At 32.4% G+C, this 15,275-nt stretch overlaps 2 protein-coding genes across 7 annotated transcripts in view; both read left to right on the top strand.

The window, feature by feature from the left end:
* LOC135831869 (putative protein N-methyltransferase FAM86B2) overlaps positions 1–806 on the top strand; it is a 26,489-nt gene extending 25,683 nt beyond the window's left edge. For all 6 annotated transcript variants that reach the window (XR_010556237.1, XR_010556232.1, XR_010556236.1 and 3 more), the window contains one exon: positions 766–806. The gene's annotated coding sequence lies outside the window, so the exon portion shown is untranslated. The remainder of the gene's footprint in view (positions 1–765) is intronic.
* LOC135834733 (MICAL-like protein 2) lies at positions 783–15,275 on the top strand. The gene is made up of 4 exons (XM_065348701.1): positions 783–934; positions 11,206–11,390; positions 13,347–13,441; positions 15,225–15,275. The coding sequence occupies exons 1-4, from the start codon at positions 783–785 to the stop codon at positions 15,273–15,275; spliced, it is 483 nt and encodes a 160-aa protein (XP_065204773.1).

The raw sequence follows: 15,275 nt of genomic DNA, 5'->3' as shown, positions 1-15,275 counted from the left end.
AATGAGGTTCTCGTGAGTCGTTTAGTTCCCAGTGCTGCGTACTAATAACTACGAGTACGTAAGTATTATAGGCGTTATCTAGGTATTTATTGGAAATTTATTTGAGCTTCGGAGTACCTACTCGATGATATTTGGCTCAAGTTGGTATTGTTTGAATTTCACTCGAATTAACTGTACAAACATGATATGCGTAGTAAGATTTGACAGGCTCAGGCTCGAGTTAGATTGCCTGTTTTGTATGATTTTTTGGAATAATAAATTTTCCACTTTGTTTTACCTTGATAGTTATAACTGTAATTTATTGTATTTTGCGATGACGAACAAAGTGATGAGTGTGTCGAAATTAATAAGTTTTTGGTCGTTGCTCGTGTAGTAGAGATTACACTTTTTTCTTTGCTAGTACATCATACTCGTACTTAGCCCTTCCCTCTCTTCCCTCTCATGCCTTGCCTTCCTTATCCTATTAAAGCACATTGTTGATCAAAGAAATGTCGTACGTGTTGAATCACTGCCACAGGTGTGATTAATTACGCGATTTTCAATCCATGTGGTTACTGTTTGGTTCCGCATGAGAGCGCGTCATTTAGTACTACGGTCGAGCAGCGATTACTTTAAATTTTTCGTAAATTTTGCATATTATATGTACTTTACTTACCTCCTATGTTCGCGCGTTTTGTTTTAAGAAGCTATGAAATTTCTACATGCGAATTTTTTGTGAAACGGTTTTGTAATTTACATGTGCGGTTTTTTTTTGTTTATTTACAGAGTAACGCGTTACGAATATGGTTGAACGTAAAGGTACCAAAGCTTTAGAATTATGGTGCAAACGGGTACTAGAAGGGTATCCCGGTATCAAGATTGAAAATATGACCACATCTTGGCGAGATGGATTGGCATTTTGCGCACTCATTCATCGTTTCAGACCTGATCTCATGTAAGTACATACTTGTAATATAGGTTTGGTTTTTTTTTGTTTTTTTTTTTCAAAATATGCATTACATACCTAAAACTAAAAATGAGTTTTCAAATTGGAAAAATATGATTTTTTAAAAATAAAAATTGAAGAATTTTTCTAGTACGTAGGTATTGAAGTAAAGATAGATAGGTACCTAAGGCGAAAAATTGTAAATCAAATTAAAGTACTTCAATCTCTAGTCTCTTCACCCTTTTTCGTTTTGAAAGAAATATTTATTTTTCATTGTAATCCTTTTGTAGCGATCTTGAAAAATTTACTAAGAAGGGAATTTTTACATCCTATCAACTCCGATGCTGAAATTTAACTTATTGAAAGAGCGCACTTGTGTTGATTTTTAAATTTTAGACGAAATTTTTAAAATGAAGGAAAGAGTATATTGGTGCATTAATTTTCTACGAAGAATGATTATTATATGTGTGTAGTGTAGAATGTAGATATAAAAATCTGAAAATCCGGTAATGTACTAAAGTCGACACCCCGAATGGATTCCGATCATTTTTGAGCGTATGTGAACTTAGGAGCAACTTTGAATCGCTCCAGAAGACGTCGTAATCAACTTCGGCCACTGAAAGTAAAATTTAATCCTGTCATAAGTTTGGCATTCCAAAATGATTAGGATAGTTGAATGGCAATTGACAAATCCGAATTAACGGGTTGAAAAGTGTATTTTTTTACAAGTTCAAAATCTAAAATTTGAAACAAAATCTTCAATATTTGCCACAAATCACGCAACACTTCTTCTAGCCTTTGAAATCAAATTCTCCCTCTCGCCTCCAAAATCGATGGCCGCAATTTTCTAGCCGATCTGGATTTAACAAACTTTACGAAATTTAATTTTTTTTTTCTTCTTGATTTTCAAAATGATATCAATCAAATATTCCTTCAGAAACCAATTTATGAAAATGCACAAGTAGACACGAACATTTCGTTTTTTTAAGCTGTAATTTCAATATTTTTAAAAATGTTGCGAAAAATACATTTAAAAAAGGCACTTCCATAGCCTAGACTTGATGCACAACTTAAGTAAGTTGGGAGTATTTTGTGGCATCATTCTCAACATATTTCCCAAACTAAGATAGTAATGCAACGCTCCATACTCGCATTACACATGCTTCGTACTCACCTTGAAAGTAATTTCCCTCGAAATATTCGTCTAAATTACGAAATACGTCGATGCAACACAATGAAGATGATTTTTTTTTCAACTCCGTACTTCTCACGCTTGTAATAAAGTCAAGTATTTCGAATAACTCCCAGGGCACTTACGATTTTGCTTTCGTGGCAGCATAACGAATTGCGACACGGAACGTGTGAACGACACAAACGATATAGGTAAAAGCTTGTATCATAATAAAATATCTTGTATCTATTGGAAAGAAAAAAGTCCACACGATGATGTCCCCTCCGTCTATACTTTCGGTTTATATCGTATATGATAGCGCTATTTCATCAATTGTCATGAGGTACTTTTTTAAACAGCAGAAAAAAAAACACAAACGATATAAGTACAGAAAAATTATTATGTTGCTTTGTTTTGAAACCAATAAACGAATGTAGGTAGGTATCTTTTGAGAGACGGTTATCCTTGACCAATTAAATTACGCGTACGTATATGTGCCATAGTTTGATCAACCAATAACTAGTTTCATCTGAAAATAAGTACGAGTACTATTGAAGCAGATAGATTCTTAATTTCTTACTGCTTACTCTCTGGTATAGAATCGTAATTCTGAAGCGGAAAACAATATCAAAAGTTACGAATTAGGCGTCCACTCGGCACTCCTACGTTACTAATTGATACGTTTTCCATCGTTTTAGAAAATGAAAAATAGACGGCGTGATTTTTAATTTTTTGCTTTTCCAAAAACGGAATCATGATATTAACTTCAAGGTCAAAGCAATAACCAAAATACTCAATAACAGTGGAAGGAAGTACTTATAAGTAAGTCGAAGAATTATGTGTACGCATCAACCTCTACGTAGAACAGCTCTGAGTATCTCGTACTTAAATATGGATATGGATGTGCATACGTGTATGTAAATGAAACGCAGTCCCGCGTAAATAAACGATCTTGAACCACAAATAAGCTACATGTATGGTTAAGACCATAGCGATATACCTATCTGAGGAAAAAAAAACATCCAAAACTGGATGCACAATTGACTGCTTAAACACGTGTTCGTGTACAGATTAAATCACACTTCAAACGAATATTGCAGTTTAAATACTTCCCAAAATCATTTCAATCGACATTTTTAGTTTTTTTCTTTTTTGTTACGAATTACATAACTAGCATTCATTCGATTAGATAATATTGTTTTGAAATGAGTGATTTTTGTGTACGTTAAATGAAATTTTTCATACCCAGCGTATTCGATACGCTCTCTCGTCGCAATTTTATACAGTTGGTAATTTTTTCATCGATATGTCAACTTATTTGTACAATCTAATCGTAAGCTTAGTCAACGTCTTTTCAAATGACTGGACGATGACGGCATAAATTGTGGATACGAAAGGAAATGCTTTGAAAGCATTTTTTAAAATTTTCAATAGAACAAAACAAGAAAAGACATTTGCTTGCATATCTAACTCGTCTAGACGATAAAAGAAAATTTCACGAGTGACTCATTTGTGATTATTTTTAATAGGTAACTATTATTCTCATTCCTAAGCTGTTGAATTCTTTTTTTTTTCGAGCAATTAAAGAACTACCCTCGCCGGATATTTCAATGAACTCCGAGTGTGACTTTTTGATTACAAGTGTTAAATTTAAAACAAAAGTCTGCAAAAGTTGACATGTTTTTCGATTAAAAATCAAATTGAAAAATTTGCTCTGTGAAATCTATTTCATCTTATTCTCTTTTACTCTTACGTTTTAAAACTTGAAACATTTTAAAAATTGAATTGAAACTTTTTTTGAGAAAAAAAATTCCGCTTTTATGAAACGATTTTTACCCGGACCATTTTTTTCCAAGTAAGATTACGAGTAGGTACGTATTGGAAAATCCAAATTTCCTCTACTTTTTTTAACAGAATAATTTGTTTTCAATCCTTATCCCTTTTTTTGTATCTTCATCTGAGTATTTTAATTTTTTGAAGTTCTTTCAACAAATTTCTGCGATTTCTTTTCAGTTTTTTTTTTTTGACTGTTTTTCCAATATTAAATATTTAGGGCCGTATTCATAAACGTTAATACTTAGGGATCACTTGTCCAAGTGGTGAATTTTAAAGCAAGTTTTTCAGGCGTGATTGAATTTTTGACATTTTTTTTTTATTATTGTATTAATAAATTGAGAGATTGGATTTCGAAGTATCGATTGTTTATTTTTAAAATATGAAATTTTCATAAAATTGAATCAAAATTCACTACTTGGCCAAGTGATGCCTAAATAACATCAATGAATACGGCCTGGCCCGTTCAATAAATCACTAAAATAATCGTTCTTCATTCTGCTCAAAGCATTTAAAAAGCAAAGTTTCTCAGAGGAAAGAACTTTTTACCCGCTATCGAGGGGCAATTTACTGCTCACAATTTTGTAATGTTGTTCATAGGGCTTTTAATTTATTCCTTAAAACGATTTTTTTTGTCGTGAAAACAATACTGAATAACAATTTCAAGTTTCTCATCTTGAAGTAAGGAATCAATTTTATCGGGAAAACCTAGAGAAGAGTAGGGTAGGGATATCAAAATAAATTGTCAATATGCGTAGGAACGAGCAGAATCTCCATACCGCAAACTTGAATATATTGTACAGAGACCGACTAATCGTGCAGAAATGCTGGTCAGATTAAATTCTTTCAATTTTTCTATTCTCTTGATTCGTTTTATCGAAATCGATTATAAAATTATGTATAGTTATTTGTACTTGAAATTCATATCTTTGATTCTATTTTTAATTTTAAAACGTAAACCTGGTGTATATTTTCTGTTCTCATTCTCATTTTCAACGTTGTTATCAACGTTATTTTCATAGGGAGTTTTTCAGATATAAGTTTCACAATAGACTATAGGCACTGCCTATGTGTGAGTTTTCATGTGAATAGTTATCATATCATAATTCGCTAAATTGCGTTGCTCATTGCATTACTTACACTTTACACGGTTGAAATGATTAGGTACCTATACATATAATGAGCACAATTCGTGGAAAATATTGTTGGAAATTTAAATTCTCTTTCGAGTGCAGAATAACATAATATAAGCAGGTTTTCATCTTATTCTGGCGAAATTCTGCAAAAAATATAGTGCAACTTTGCTTGATTCCTGAATCGAGAGGTGATGTTTTATGTGAGAAGAAACTGTATACCCACGTAGTTTTTTATTTTGTATAGGTGTATGTTGCGAATTTGTGTAATTATTTTCATTTTTTATCTCGTACGTATTTATATTTATTTAATCACATAGCAAAATATTGTACCGGGTTTAATTCATTAATAGCGAAGTTGAACCGGCGTTTAAAGTATGTACCTACATAAACGCTACGTATTAGGTGCTACTTTTTTGACTCGAAGCTAAAGTATGATTAACATTCATATACGCTATATAATGCTAAAAGTAGATCAGCTTGAAGGTGTAATATTAATACAACGTGCAGTGTGTCATCGCAGTATAAAATCAGTATGTAGGCTGCGTAATATAATTTGATGTTTTTTCTTTTATTTTTATATTTATACTGTTTACTCGATATGCATTGTAATCTCGATGAATAGCCATTTTTCTAGGATTAAATTCAGAGGGAGAGAGGATGAGGTAGAGAAAAATGAAAATACAGTCTATTTCGAAAGATAGGTAGGTCTAGGTAGTAGGTTAGGTACGTTATTATATTATTATGACCCCGTTGCATGTATTCGAAATCATCAGCGCATCAAGGATACTTGGATTTATGTTGGGTTTTCAATGATGATGATGGAAAAATGCTATACTTTTTCAATAAAGAAAATACAAAATTCTCAATGATATGTAAGATCGCGATGATTTTTTTTTTTCACTAGTTATGTTCATTTTTCACGTGTACTTGTGAAAAAAATGAGACCAAAGATGATTATAAGATTGGATTTTTTTTTTTTTTCGTAAATTACACTCTTTATAAAAATGTCCTATTTATCGGCCGCGTTGATAATGGAAGCTCTGCTCTCTTTGAGACATTACCCACTCGTAAAAATTTTTGTTCCGCGCTCTCGATAGAAATAATTGTTATGCGATATCGTGTCAAGTTTTTTTTCTCACTGTGTTGTGTACCTTTATCAAGAGCGGTCATTGTTTCAAGTTTCAATGAGAAATGAAGCCATACGCATATGTCGGTACCCATTAAAATAGTTTGGTATATCACCGGTGTGTACGATATACGTGTTTTGTATTTGTTATTAATGTAGTAGCATACAAGAGTGATAACTTTCACACTTTGGAATGGGCTCGTTTAAATGGTGGAGAATTTTGCGTGTAAATGTGCAGTGCACACTGCACAGGTAGTACATACATACTACATATTATAATGAAGTACGAATGTATAGGTTAGATGAGTACTTAACTTATAGATAATGGATATGTAGGCACTAGGCAACTAGGCATGCACCATGAATCAAATATTTATATGAAATGAACGCAGGTAGGTATTCTAAATTTTATGCTGTTTATGCTTACGAAGGACAGTTATGATTTGTCGACATACTTGGACGGTGTACTATGAGCATTAATAGATGTTTTGATTTAATGCCTGGCCGAGTTTGGTCATAGTTCGCGTACATTTTGGAGAAGTAAACGAACATCAGCGATGAGTAGACCGGCGCGTGTAATTGTGCGGTTTTCAGCAGGTACACAGAACGTTCGGGAGCACGGTACGTGAGAGGTAGAAGGTAGAAAAATTGATTGAAATACACGTATGAGTGTATTATTAGAATTACTTAGAATGATGTGAGAAGTCCTTGTTATGAGAATGAGGAGGGAACGAATCGACGAAAAACTATTCAGAGGGCTATAAAAGTAAGGATTATGAAAAAAAAAAAAAAAAAAAAAAAACGTGCAACTTCAATTTCTCAATTTAGTTCAGTTTGTTATTAATTCATTTTTCTCTCTCCAACTTGGTTCGTAGGAGAAAACTTATGAAAAAATTCTGTTCTGTAAACAACTCATTTTTGACCTCAATTTTTGGCAAAAAAACACACTCTCTTTGAAAGGGGGGGGGGGGGGTGTGAAACATTTTCAAGAGACAATTATTTTATTCCACCGTGCCCATATTCGCCGTTACCCAAATCCATCAGTGTTGATCCTAGCAGCTTTTTAGTTGGAGAATAGAATGGGGCAACACATGCGCATAGCTTACTGAGCTCGAAATGATTCAAGCCATACGGAGGCTAATTTTGGCAACAACAATGTCCAATTAGATGGAGAGTCCTCATCTCCTTTATAGAGATATTTTGCCGCACCAAATCACAACAATGCAGAACTGGGAAAGGAAACATTTTGGTTGGCTACTTGCTTTTCAGGATTTTCATCATCTTCATCAGAGCTCATTTCGAAAATGACCTTCTGCAATTTCGAGTAACTCTAAAGGGTCTATAAGTTTAGGCGCCCACAATTTTGATATGCTCTTTATTAGTAACGGCAACCCTCTTGACTGTTTTAAGCCGTTGCCGCTAAATTTCAAACCTTCATTAAAAGTGGGTTTCTGGTCAACGACGATGAATTCCAGGAAGAAAAAAATCAGTTGTTCTAACACAAGTAGCTCATTCATACGAATATCTTCTGTTTGATCTATACAACCGTTCAATTCCAAAATCACAAATTTCAAGTCGCTCCCTCCTCTCCTGTGACTTTTTAATCTTCTCAAGGAATTTCAAAAATGAGCTTGAGCATTTATAACTTTGATTGATACTTGTCTTACTCGCTGAGAATCTTTTGAGATTTTTCCACTATAACCACGGTGGTAAAAGCCGTTAAGGCGCAAAAGTTAATTTTTCATCCTTCCAGAAAGATTTTAAAATTATAAAGAGAATTGAAAACTCGCTGGTGGCTTCAGAAAGACTCAGAAAATGGTTGTTTTCAAGTCTGGCAAGTTTTTTCTAAAAATCCATTTTTTGTGCATTTTTCAAAATTTACTCCTCAGAAATTTACTTTTGAACTGACACTTGAAATTTTACGGTAGTGATCGTAAATAGTTGAACGGATTAGTTGACACTCATTTTTGACCTGTACGTAGTAGTAATTTGAAATTACTCGTATGTATTGGAAAACATTCAAAAGTGGGTCGTTTTTTCGGGAGGGGACTCTACTTTTACGGGTTTTGTTTGGGATGAAAATATTTCATGAAATAGTGTGAAAAGTCACCTTAATGTCACTTGTGAGCTTTTTGGAAAATGTTGTCATTAAATTCAAAAATGAACTTCAGCGCCTCCAAATTTTTCTAACTCGAGTGACATTTCACCAATGTTTTGGGCACTTAATTTTTCAACAAAAAAATGCCGATAAAAATCATATTTTATGAGATTACACCGTTTTGTTTTTCAAAGCTGAAGCTGTATTATACATTATTTATGTGAAATTGACAGCTTTACTGGAGCAGATACCATTGGTACCTGGATATATTAAGTGCCTGTGCATGCGGTATATCTTTACTTAATACCAGATAGACGCTTCCATTAGTTTGCTGCAACTTTTAGCTACACATGTATTCGTAAACGTATTCTACATTATGTATAATATATCGTATGGTACTTATACGAGTATTCGCGACACCTTAATAACGAGTTTATAACCAGTTAACTGATAATTTCGTATTTAAATAGGTCATGAAATGTTCACGTATTAGCCAAATTATATCCAAATAGGAAGTAAACACTGGTTTCCGCTACCGAAAGTTTGGCTGCTGGCTATATTGGCCTGTTACTCGAAAGTGTATTTTAAAAAATAGAGAAACAATAAAACGTAAAAACGTGTAATCATTTGCCAATTATAAAAATCGTTGTAAGCGGCGATGTTCGCTCATTTCAAATAAGTACCTACTCGTACCTAACTATTGGTAAAAGATCAAAAAAGAAGGATGAATGTAACGCGAATGCCTGGGCATTTCTTGATAGGAACGCATTTACTTAATATGCCGGGGTAAGTAAAATGAAATTGACCTTGTCTCAATTAACACTCGTAATTGTAATGAGTTCAAAAGGCAAACGAAAAAATTATATGTTTTTTTTCATCGTATGTACTTACAGTACATACTTACATATCGTAATCGTGTATTCTTATTGCACATATTGTACGTCTGCCTCTGCATGTTTTTGTAATTTTTCTTTTTTTTTTTCGTTCCTTTAATTATCACTTCCGTTTTGGCGGTGAATATGTATTTGTAATTTACGAACATAATGGAGCAATAAGAAGATGATCATTTGTAAGACATTATAATGAACCATCGATACAATGCTCCAACATTAAATTCATGATTTCAGAGAACACTGCGGTAAAGCGTAGTATATTTATCGGCCTACACTAAATCAGACATTTTATTCAAGGATTATATTGGTAGATATACATAAAATACTCGCATATGTATTGTAGCGATATTTATTTTTCATAAGTGTAAAAGCATACAGCGTATTACACGTTTATAACGGTATCACGACTCGACACTTGACTGCGGATCTTATTTTCCAACGAACATAAAAAATAATTACCCGGTGCAATTTTAAGGTGTAATGTGCAATTATAAATTATTTCCCTGCGTATTATAAAAAAATTGATGCGATTATGTCGTACACGAAGTGGATATACTTATTAATTGTGAAGGTTCAATTTTAAAATCGAATAAATGCGTTTCTTTTTAATAGTGTAACGGTAGATAAATTTTTAATTATAAGAATTTTATGTAACTTTTTCTAGGCGAGCGTGCGTTTTTATTTAAAATGGAAAGTATCGAAATTGTAACAAACTTCATGGTTAAGAGTGTTTTTTTTTTGTTTTTTGTAAAGAAATAAATAAAGTACACAACTACCCGTATCGAATTACGCCGGTTAATAATTTCGCCCGATCTCTTTCTCCAGCTGGAAATTATGTAAGGATGTGTAAATTCGATGCATCAATACAGATGACTTACCCAGCATGTCGAATTATGTGTTTTGAACAATTTTGAAGTTGTTGAAGGTACGTAGGTATGTACAAGAAAATGGTCAAAATTTAAGTCTCGTTTTTACGTTTTGTTTTATTGACTTGAATTGAGTTTCTGATTGAATGCAATCTGAAATTTTCATTTTCTTACACTTGCCCGGGGGATCATTCGAAACTAAAGCGCTTTGATTTGCACGAAACTTTTAGCAAGATTAAAAGAGGACATCCTATATTACTCCAGCAACCATAATTTTATATTTTACGAATAAAATTTATTTTTAGAGTTTTGGTGAATTTTTGAAAAATGTTGAAAATCCAAGAAACTGTCATATGAGGAATTTTCAACTTTTTAGAAAATGTTCTTTTAAAATGATACGAACTCTTGTGAATCATTACTACATTTCAACTATTCAACTTGAAAAAAATCACTTATAGGCAATTTTGGAACCTCTAGTGAGTTTTAAATTTTCTTCAGGTAATTCAAATCGCTCTGAGGAGACCGAAAGTAAAACTTTATTGAATTTTTGATTTCTACTACGAACCCTTTCAACCACTTCAAGCCGTTACCTACCGTGAAATTCCAGGTGCGCCAACTCGGACTGTTGAATGAAATCGAAACTATTGTCACTAAATCGTGAAAATTTCGTGTCCCAAGTGAATTTAGTTCATTATTATTATTCAGTACCCGTTGCACTTTCTAAAACTCATTAAACGAAAAAAAAAGTCAAACGTATCCGGTTATAATTATGTTCGAACTCGGAATAAAAATAAGAATAATGATCCTGCTTCCAAATTTTACTGGTTTTAATAGTTTGACTATCAACATTGTATTATTTCACCTATTGACTTCAATCGAATTTTTTCCTCAACCGATGCAGGTTTTTTTTCAAAACCACGAACTCGTAATTCCATTTGCAAAATTTTGCATTATTTATAAATCAGGATACTATCGACTCTGGTACCTAGCTACCTACCTATTCGAGTTGGCAATTTAATATTCATAAACCTTTGCTCTAAGATAAACGCGTGTTCAACATAATAAACTAGCTTTTTTTGCACAATAACGTGAAACGAAGTATTACATTTCTATTTTTGGTTTAATTGGATTTAACGTTTGTATGTTTTTTTTTTCAGAGATTTCTCTGCGTTGAATAAAGCGGACATTTATGGTAATAACGAGCTTGCATTCAGAACGGCTGAAAGACATCTTGGTATACCAGCTTTGCTAGACGCTTCCGATATGGTAGAATACGAAGTGCCGGACAGGTTGTCTATATTGACTTATTTGTCACAATTCTATCAAGTGTTCGTTTCACAAGGTATAATTTGTCTTCCTTTTACTGCTTTGTATATACAAGATATTATATATTTTTTACATTTATCACCAATAAGTAGGTAAAGCGTTTCCTCTTTATATCAGCGATTGTTTCATTTGTATGTTTACACGCTGACTTACGTCTGTCGAGGTGTAAAAATTTATAAAATTCAATATTTATTCGGATTACGAAGCATTTGAAGTTAAAGTTTATGAATGAATTTACGATATGATAATAATATGGTCAATAGTATATGCGATCCCCCCCCCCTCATCATTCAGAAGCGAGTATATTTCGTGAAGTCTATTCTCTACTAGAACTTGAGGTATTCGGCTTCGAAAAAATAATAACCTTTTAACCAGGTGTGCTTTTCTGTGCCAGGTATACCGTGTAACCTTTCTTTCTATACGTTGGTATTTTGTCGAACATAAGCACAAGTTGGGGAATCTAGAAACGAGAATACAAATCGAAAAATACGTTAATTCTATCCCATATGTACGTTGCACGGTGATTTTACAAAATGAATCAATCATGAATGAAGAAGGGATGTCCTTTTGTGAAAAAGTTGTTTGTGTAAGACGAAATGTATAAAAAATCTTCCCAAATTGAACGATAATTTTGCTAGCTACAAATTTGCTGATTATTATTTAAAAATCTGAATTTAGTTCAAAAATTCTGCTTTTTTCATCAAAAAATTGTTTAAAATACCTTTGTCTTCGCAGTTGTTGTTCAGTGCGAAAAATTGTGATTCGGTGCAGAGAAAGCTGATTAGTTGAATGAACGAATTGCGATATTTATTTTCTGTTGCAAATTTCTGCACTATTTGTCAAACATTTTAATAAAATTTGTTCCTAAATTGAGCTTTAGTTTTATCAGAAGAAGAAAGTGCTAAAGATTTTCAGCTTTCACGAAAATTTTGTTCAGTTTTTCCTACAGCGCTCACGAAATAAAAATCCTTGCGATAGTTAATTAATTATCATGTTGATGTTAAACAGTTGAAATTCGTTGAAAAATTTAAATCAAAATGAAACATGAATCTTGAGTTTAGTAACTTTTTTTGTCTCTCTTTGAATTGTTCTACACTGCAACTGGCAAAATACTGTGAAAATATGTTAATGAAGTTATCTAATGACTAAGAAAAAAATGAGAAAGAGTGAGCAATTATTTGTTATAATATACATATTAGGTATTTTTTTTAAATTAGAAGGACCACGTAATAGAAAATTAAATTCGATCATTGTACATACGAGTAATATGTACCTGTGCCTACTGCCTATACCTAATAAGTCAACGTCAATGAACGTCGCATAAAAGTAATTACACCTCACTTTGAAAATACGATCAGTATTACTTACGTAATGGTAACCTTACAAGTATAAGCGAATAACACGTGTAACGTGCTTTTTCGTATCCGTGATCGGATGAACTTGTGCCGAATTTTTTTAAGTTTCTTGGAAATGTTCATCGTTTCATAGGTTTGCCTCTATCGATGAATCAAACATTTGTTAATCAATTTCAATTCTCATGTTATTAGTATTTTTTTTTACATTATCCATGTAAGGGCAGAGTGAAAAAAAAAAAAAAAACATTTTGGATTTGGGGACCAAAGTCGGTGAGGAAGTTTATTTCGAGTGGGAGACTACTGATGTTGAATTTTGAATTCAATAGGCAGGGATCTTTTCAGGGGAGGGGGTGACTGAAGGTTTGCATAGGTTGTACTTTCTAAAAAAACAAGTTTTTTCCAAAGTGACCGCACCCCACTTTGAAGACCCCTGGCACTGCTCCCAGAACAGCTGTGGGGCTCGATCCTCGCAAATTTTCGTCCAAATCCGAAGTATTCTGTTTTTTCGCTCCACCCTAATGTATATGTACTGTATCTAGCTGAATTCACGTATATATAATATATAGAAAATATTTAGCCATGCGATGATTTTAATTTGATTTTTCTTTCACTTTCAGGTCCATCGTCGCCGACTAAACGATCTCCTCCTAATTCACCTATCACCGATAGACCACTAATATTACCATCTAATTCTCAAGCTACTACACCAAAAGTTAGTGATTTTCGTTTTAAAACTTTTACCATTTTGCTCGTAAGAATGTTTCATGTTTTGCGATCAGAATTGACTTCACAAATTACATGTATTACGGGAGTAATAGGAAAAAATTTACGAATCAATATTTAGGATTTTTTGTATTTTGTAAATTACGAATGGCTATCTATAGACCTAAGTTACCTAATACCTATTGTGTATGTCTTTTGTTTTCTTTTGATATCGAAACGAATTAAATTATGGTACGAATGATACAATATAAAATGAAGCATTATTATCGCAGCAAATGCGTATAAGCCGTAAGTTCTCTCGCTTTTGCGATTAGTTATACAGTACCTTTACTTACGTATAGGCAACCAATTTGAACGTTATCGTTTTTCGTTTTTTTTTTATTCTCGGGCAAAAAAAAAGGTAAACATGTAGAAGCAACAAATGCATCAACTAGGAATTCTTTCACGTTGATCCATGTTTCACTAGACGGAAACATTGCTCTCGCGATACTAAACAAGTAATAAAATATGCCAACAACATTTACAAGTTGTTAAATTTTTATCGTTACCGAGGCAGAAAGGCATCGAAGAAGTTTCTGTGCGCAGTTAAATGAGGAAAAAGTATGAAAATACAGCTAATATTTAATAGTAATTATTTTAAATCACACAAAATGTTCGAACGTTACTGAGGTAAATGCCATGTTTTCTAGTTTGTTCAATTAAAGAGCCTGGCTAAATTTGAATGATGATTATTATCTTAGAAAAGAAAATAAATTAGTTTTTTTTTTATGAGAATAATTTTTAACGAAGTTTTAAACTGATCTGATGACATATTTTTACGTTTATAAGAAGGTGTAAAATCAAGGTGGCAATTGCGTGTAAACTGCAAACCCCAGTACATATATGGGTAAATTAATTATTACCAATTTGTATTTAGTGCAAGATATTAAAAACCTTATGTTTATAGTGTATTTGAAATATGAAACCCTACGGTTTCAATTAATACCTACTCGAAAAAAGTGTATTTTTCATTTTTTTTTTCAAAATTTGATGTGTATTTATTTCATGTTTTGATCATTCTCATTATTTTTAAATTCAATTGCGCCGAATGTAATAAGGATATTGAGTACTCAAATTGATTAAAATCTTGTCTAGCTGAAAAATACATGTTTCAACGTAGATTTTATTTAGAATTTAGAAGTAACTTATCGAGATGAGACAATGCTGAATGTTCATCATGTTAATTATTTGATATAGTGATTTATCAGATACAAAATATGTCAAATTTTTCTGTTGCAGATCGTATATTTTTTCTATGTTTTTTTTTTTTTTTAATGATCGCTGTAACTTTAAAGCTCATCACAGATTGTTCCTAGTGGCGATTCATTTCACATTTCGAAAAAATTTTCCGTATCAAGATTTTCACGAAAAATTGTCCACAAAACATTTTGACATTTCCTCTTTAAATTTTTCTCCGGATATTGCGTTGAAAATGAATACTTACACTTAATAATTTATACTCGTGAAGAAATGAGTTTATTTTCACCTATAATTCTTAAATTTAAGCTTCTATTTTGAAAATATGAATTTATTATTGCTATTTTATTTAATGCAAATTTCTGTTTTACGCTTCATCTTTAATATTTTTAAATATTTGGAAAATTGTGTGAAGTCAATTTTGATCAAATAGGTAGAAAAAAAAATTATTGAATCAACGACATAAATCTATCAGCTTCATAGAAATAATTATTTTGCACGCCTACTAATTAGTTTATTTTTCTTTCTTTTTGCAGGAGGAATGTTTAGATATAATGGGTCAATATAAACCAGAAATATTTTGCTAG

The sequence above is a fragment of the Planococcus citri genome, chromosome 1, assembly GCF_950023065.1.
Source record: "Planococcus citri chromosome 1, ihPlaCitr1.1, whole genome shotgun sequence".
Classification (NCBI taxonomy): Eukaryota; Metazoa; Arthropoda; class Insecta; order Hemiptera; family Pseudococcidae; genus Planococcus; species Planococcus citri.
This window is presented reverse-complemented; position numbering and strand designations above follow the sequence as displayed.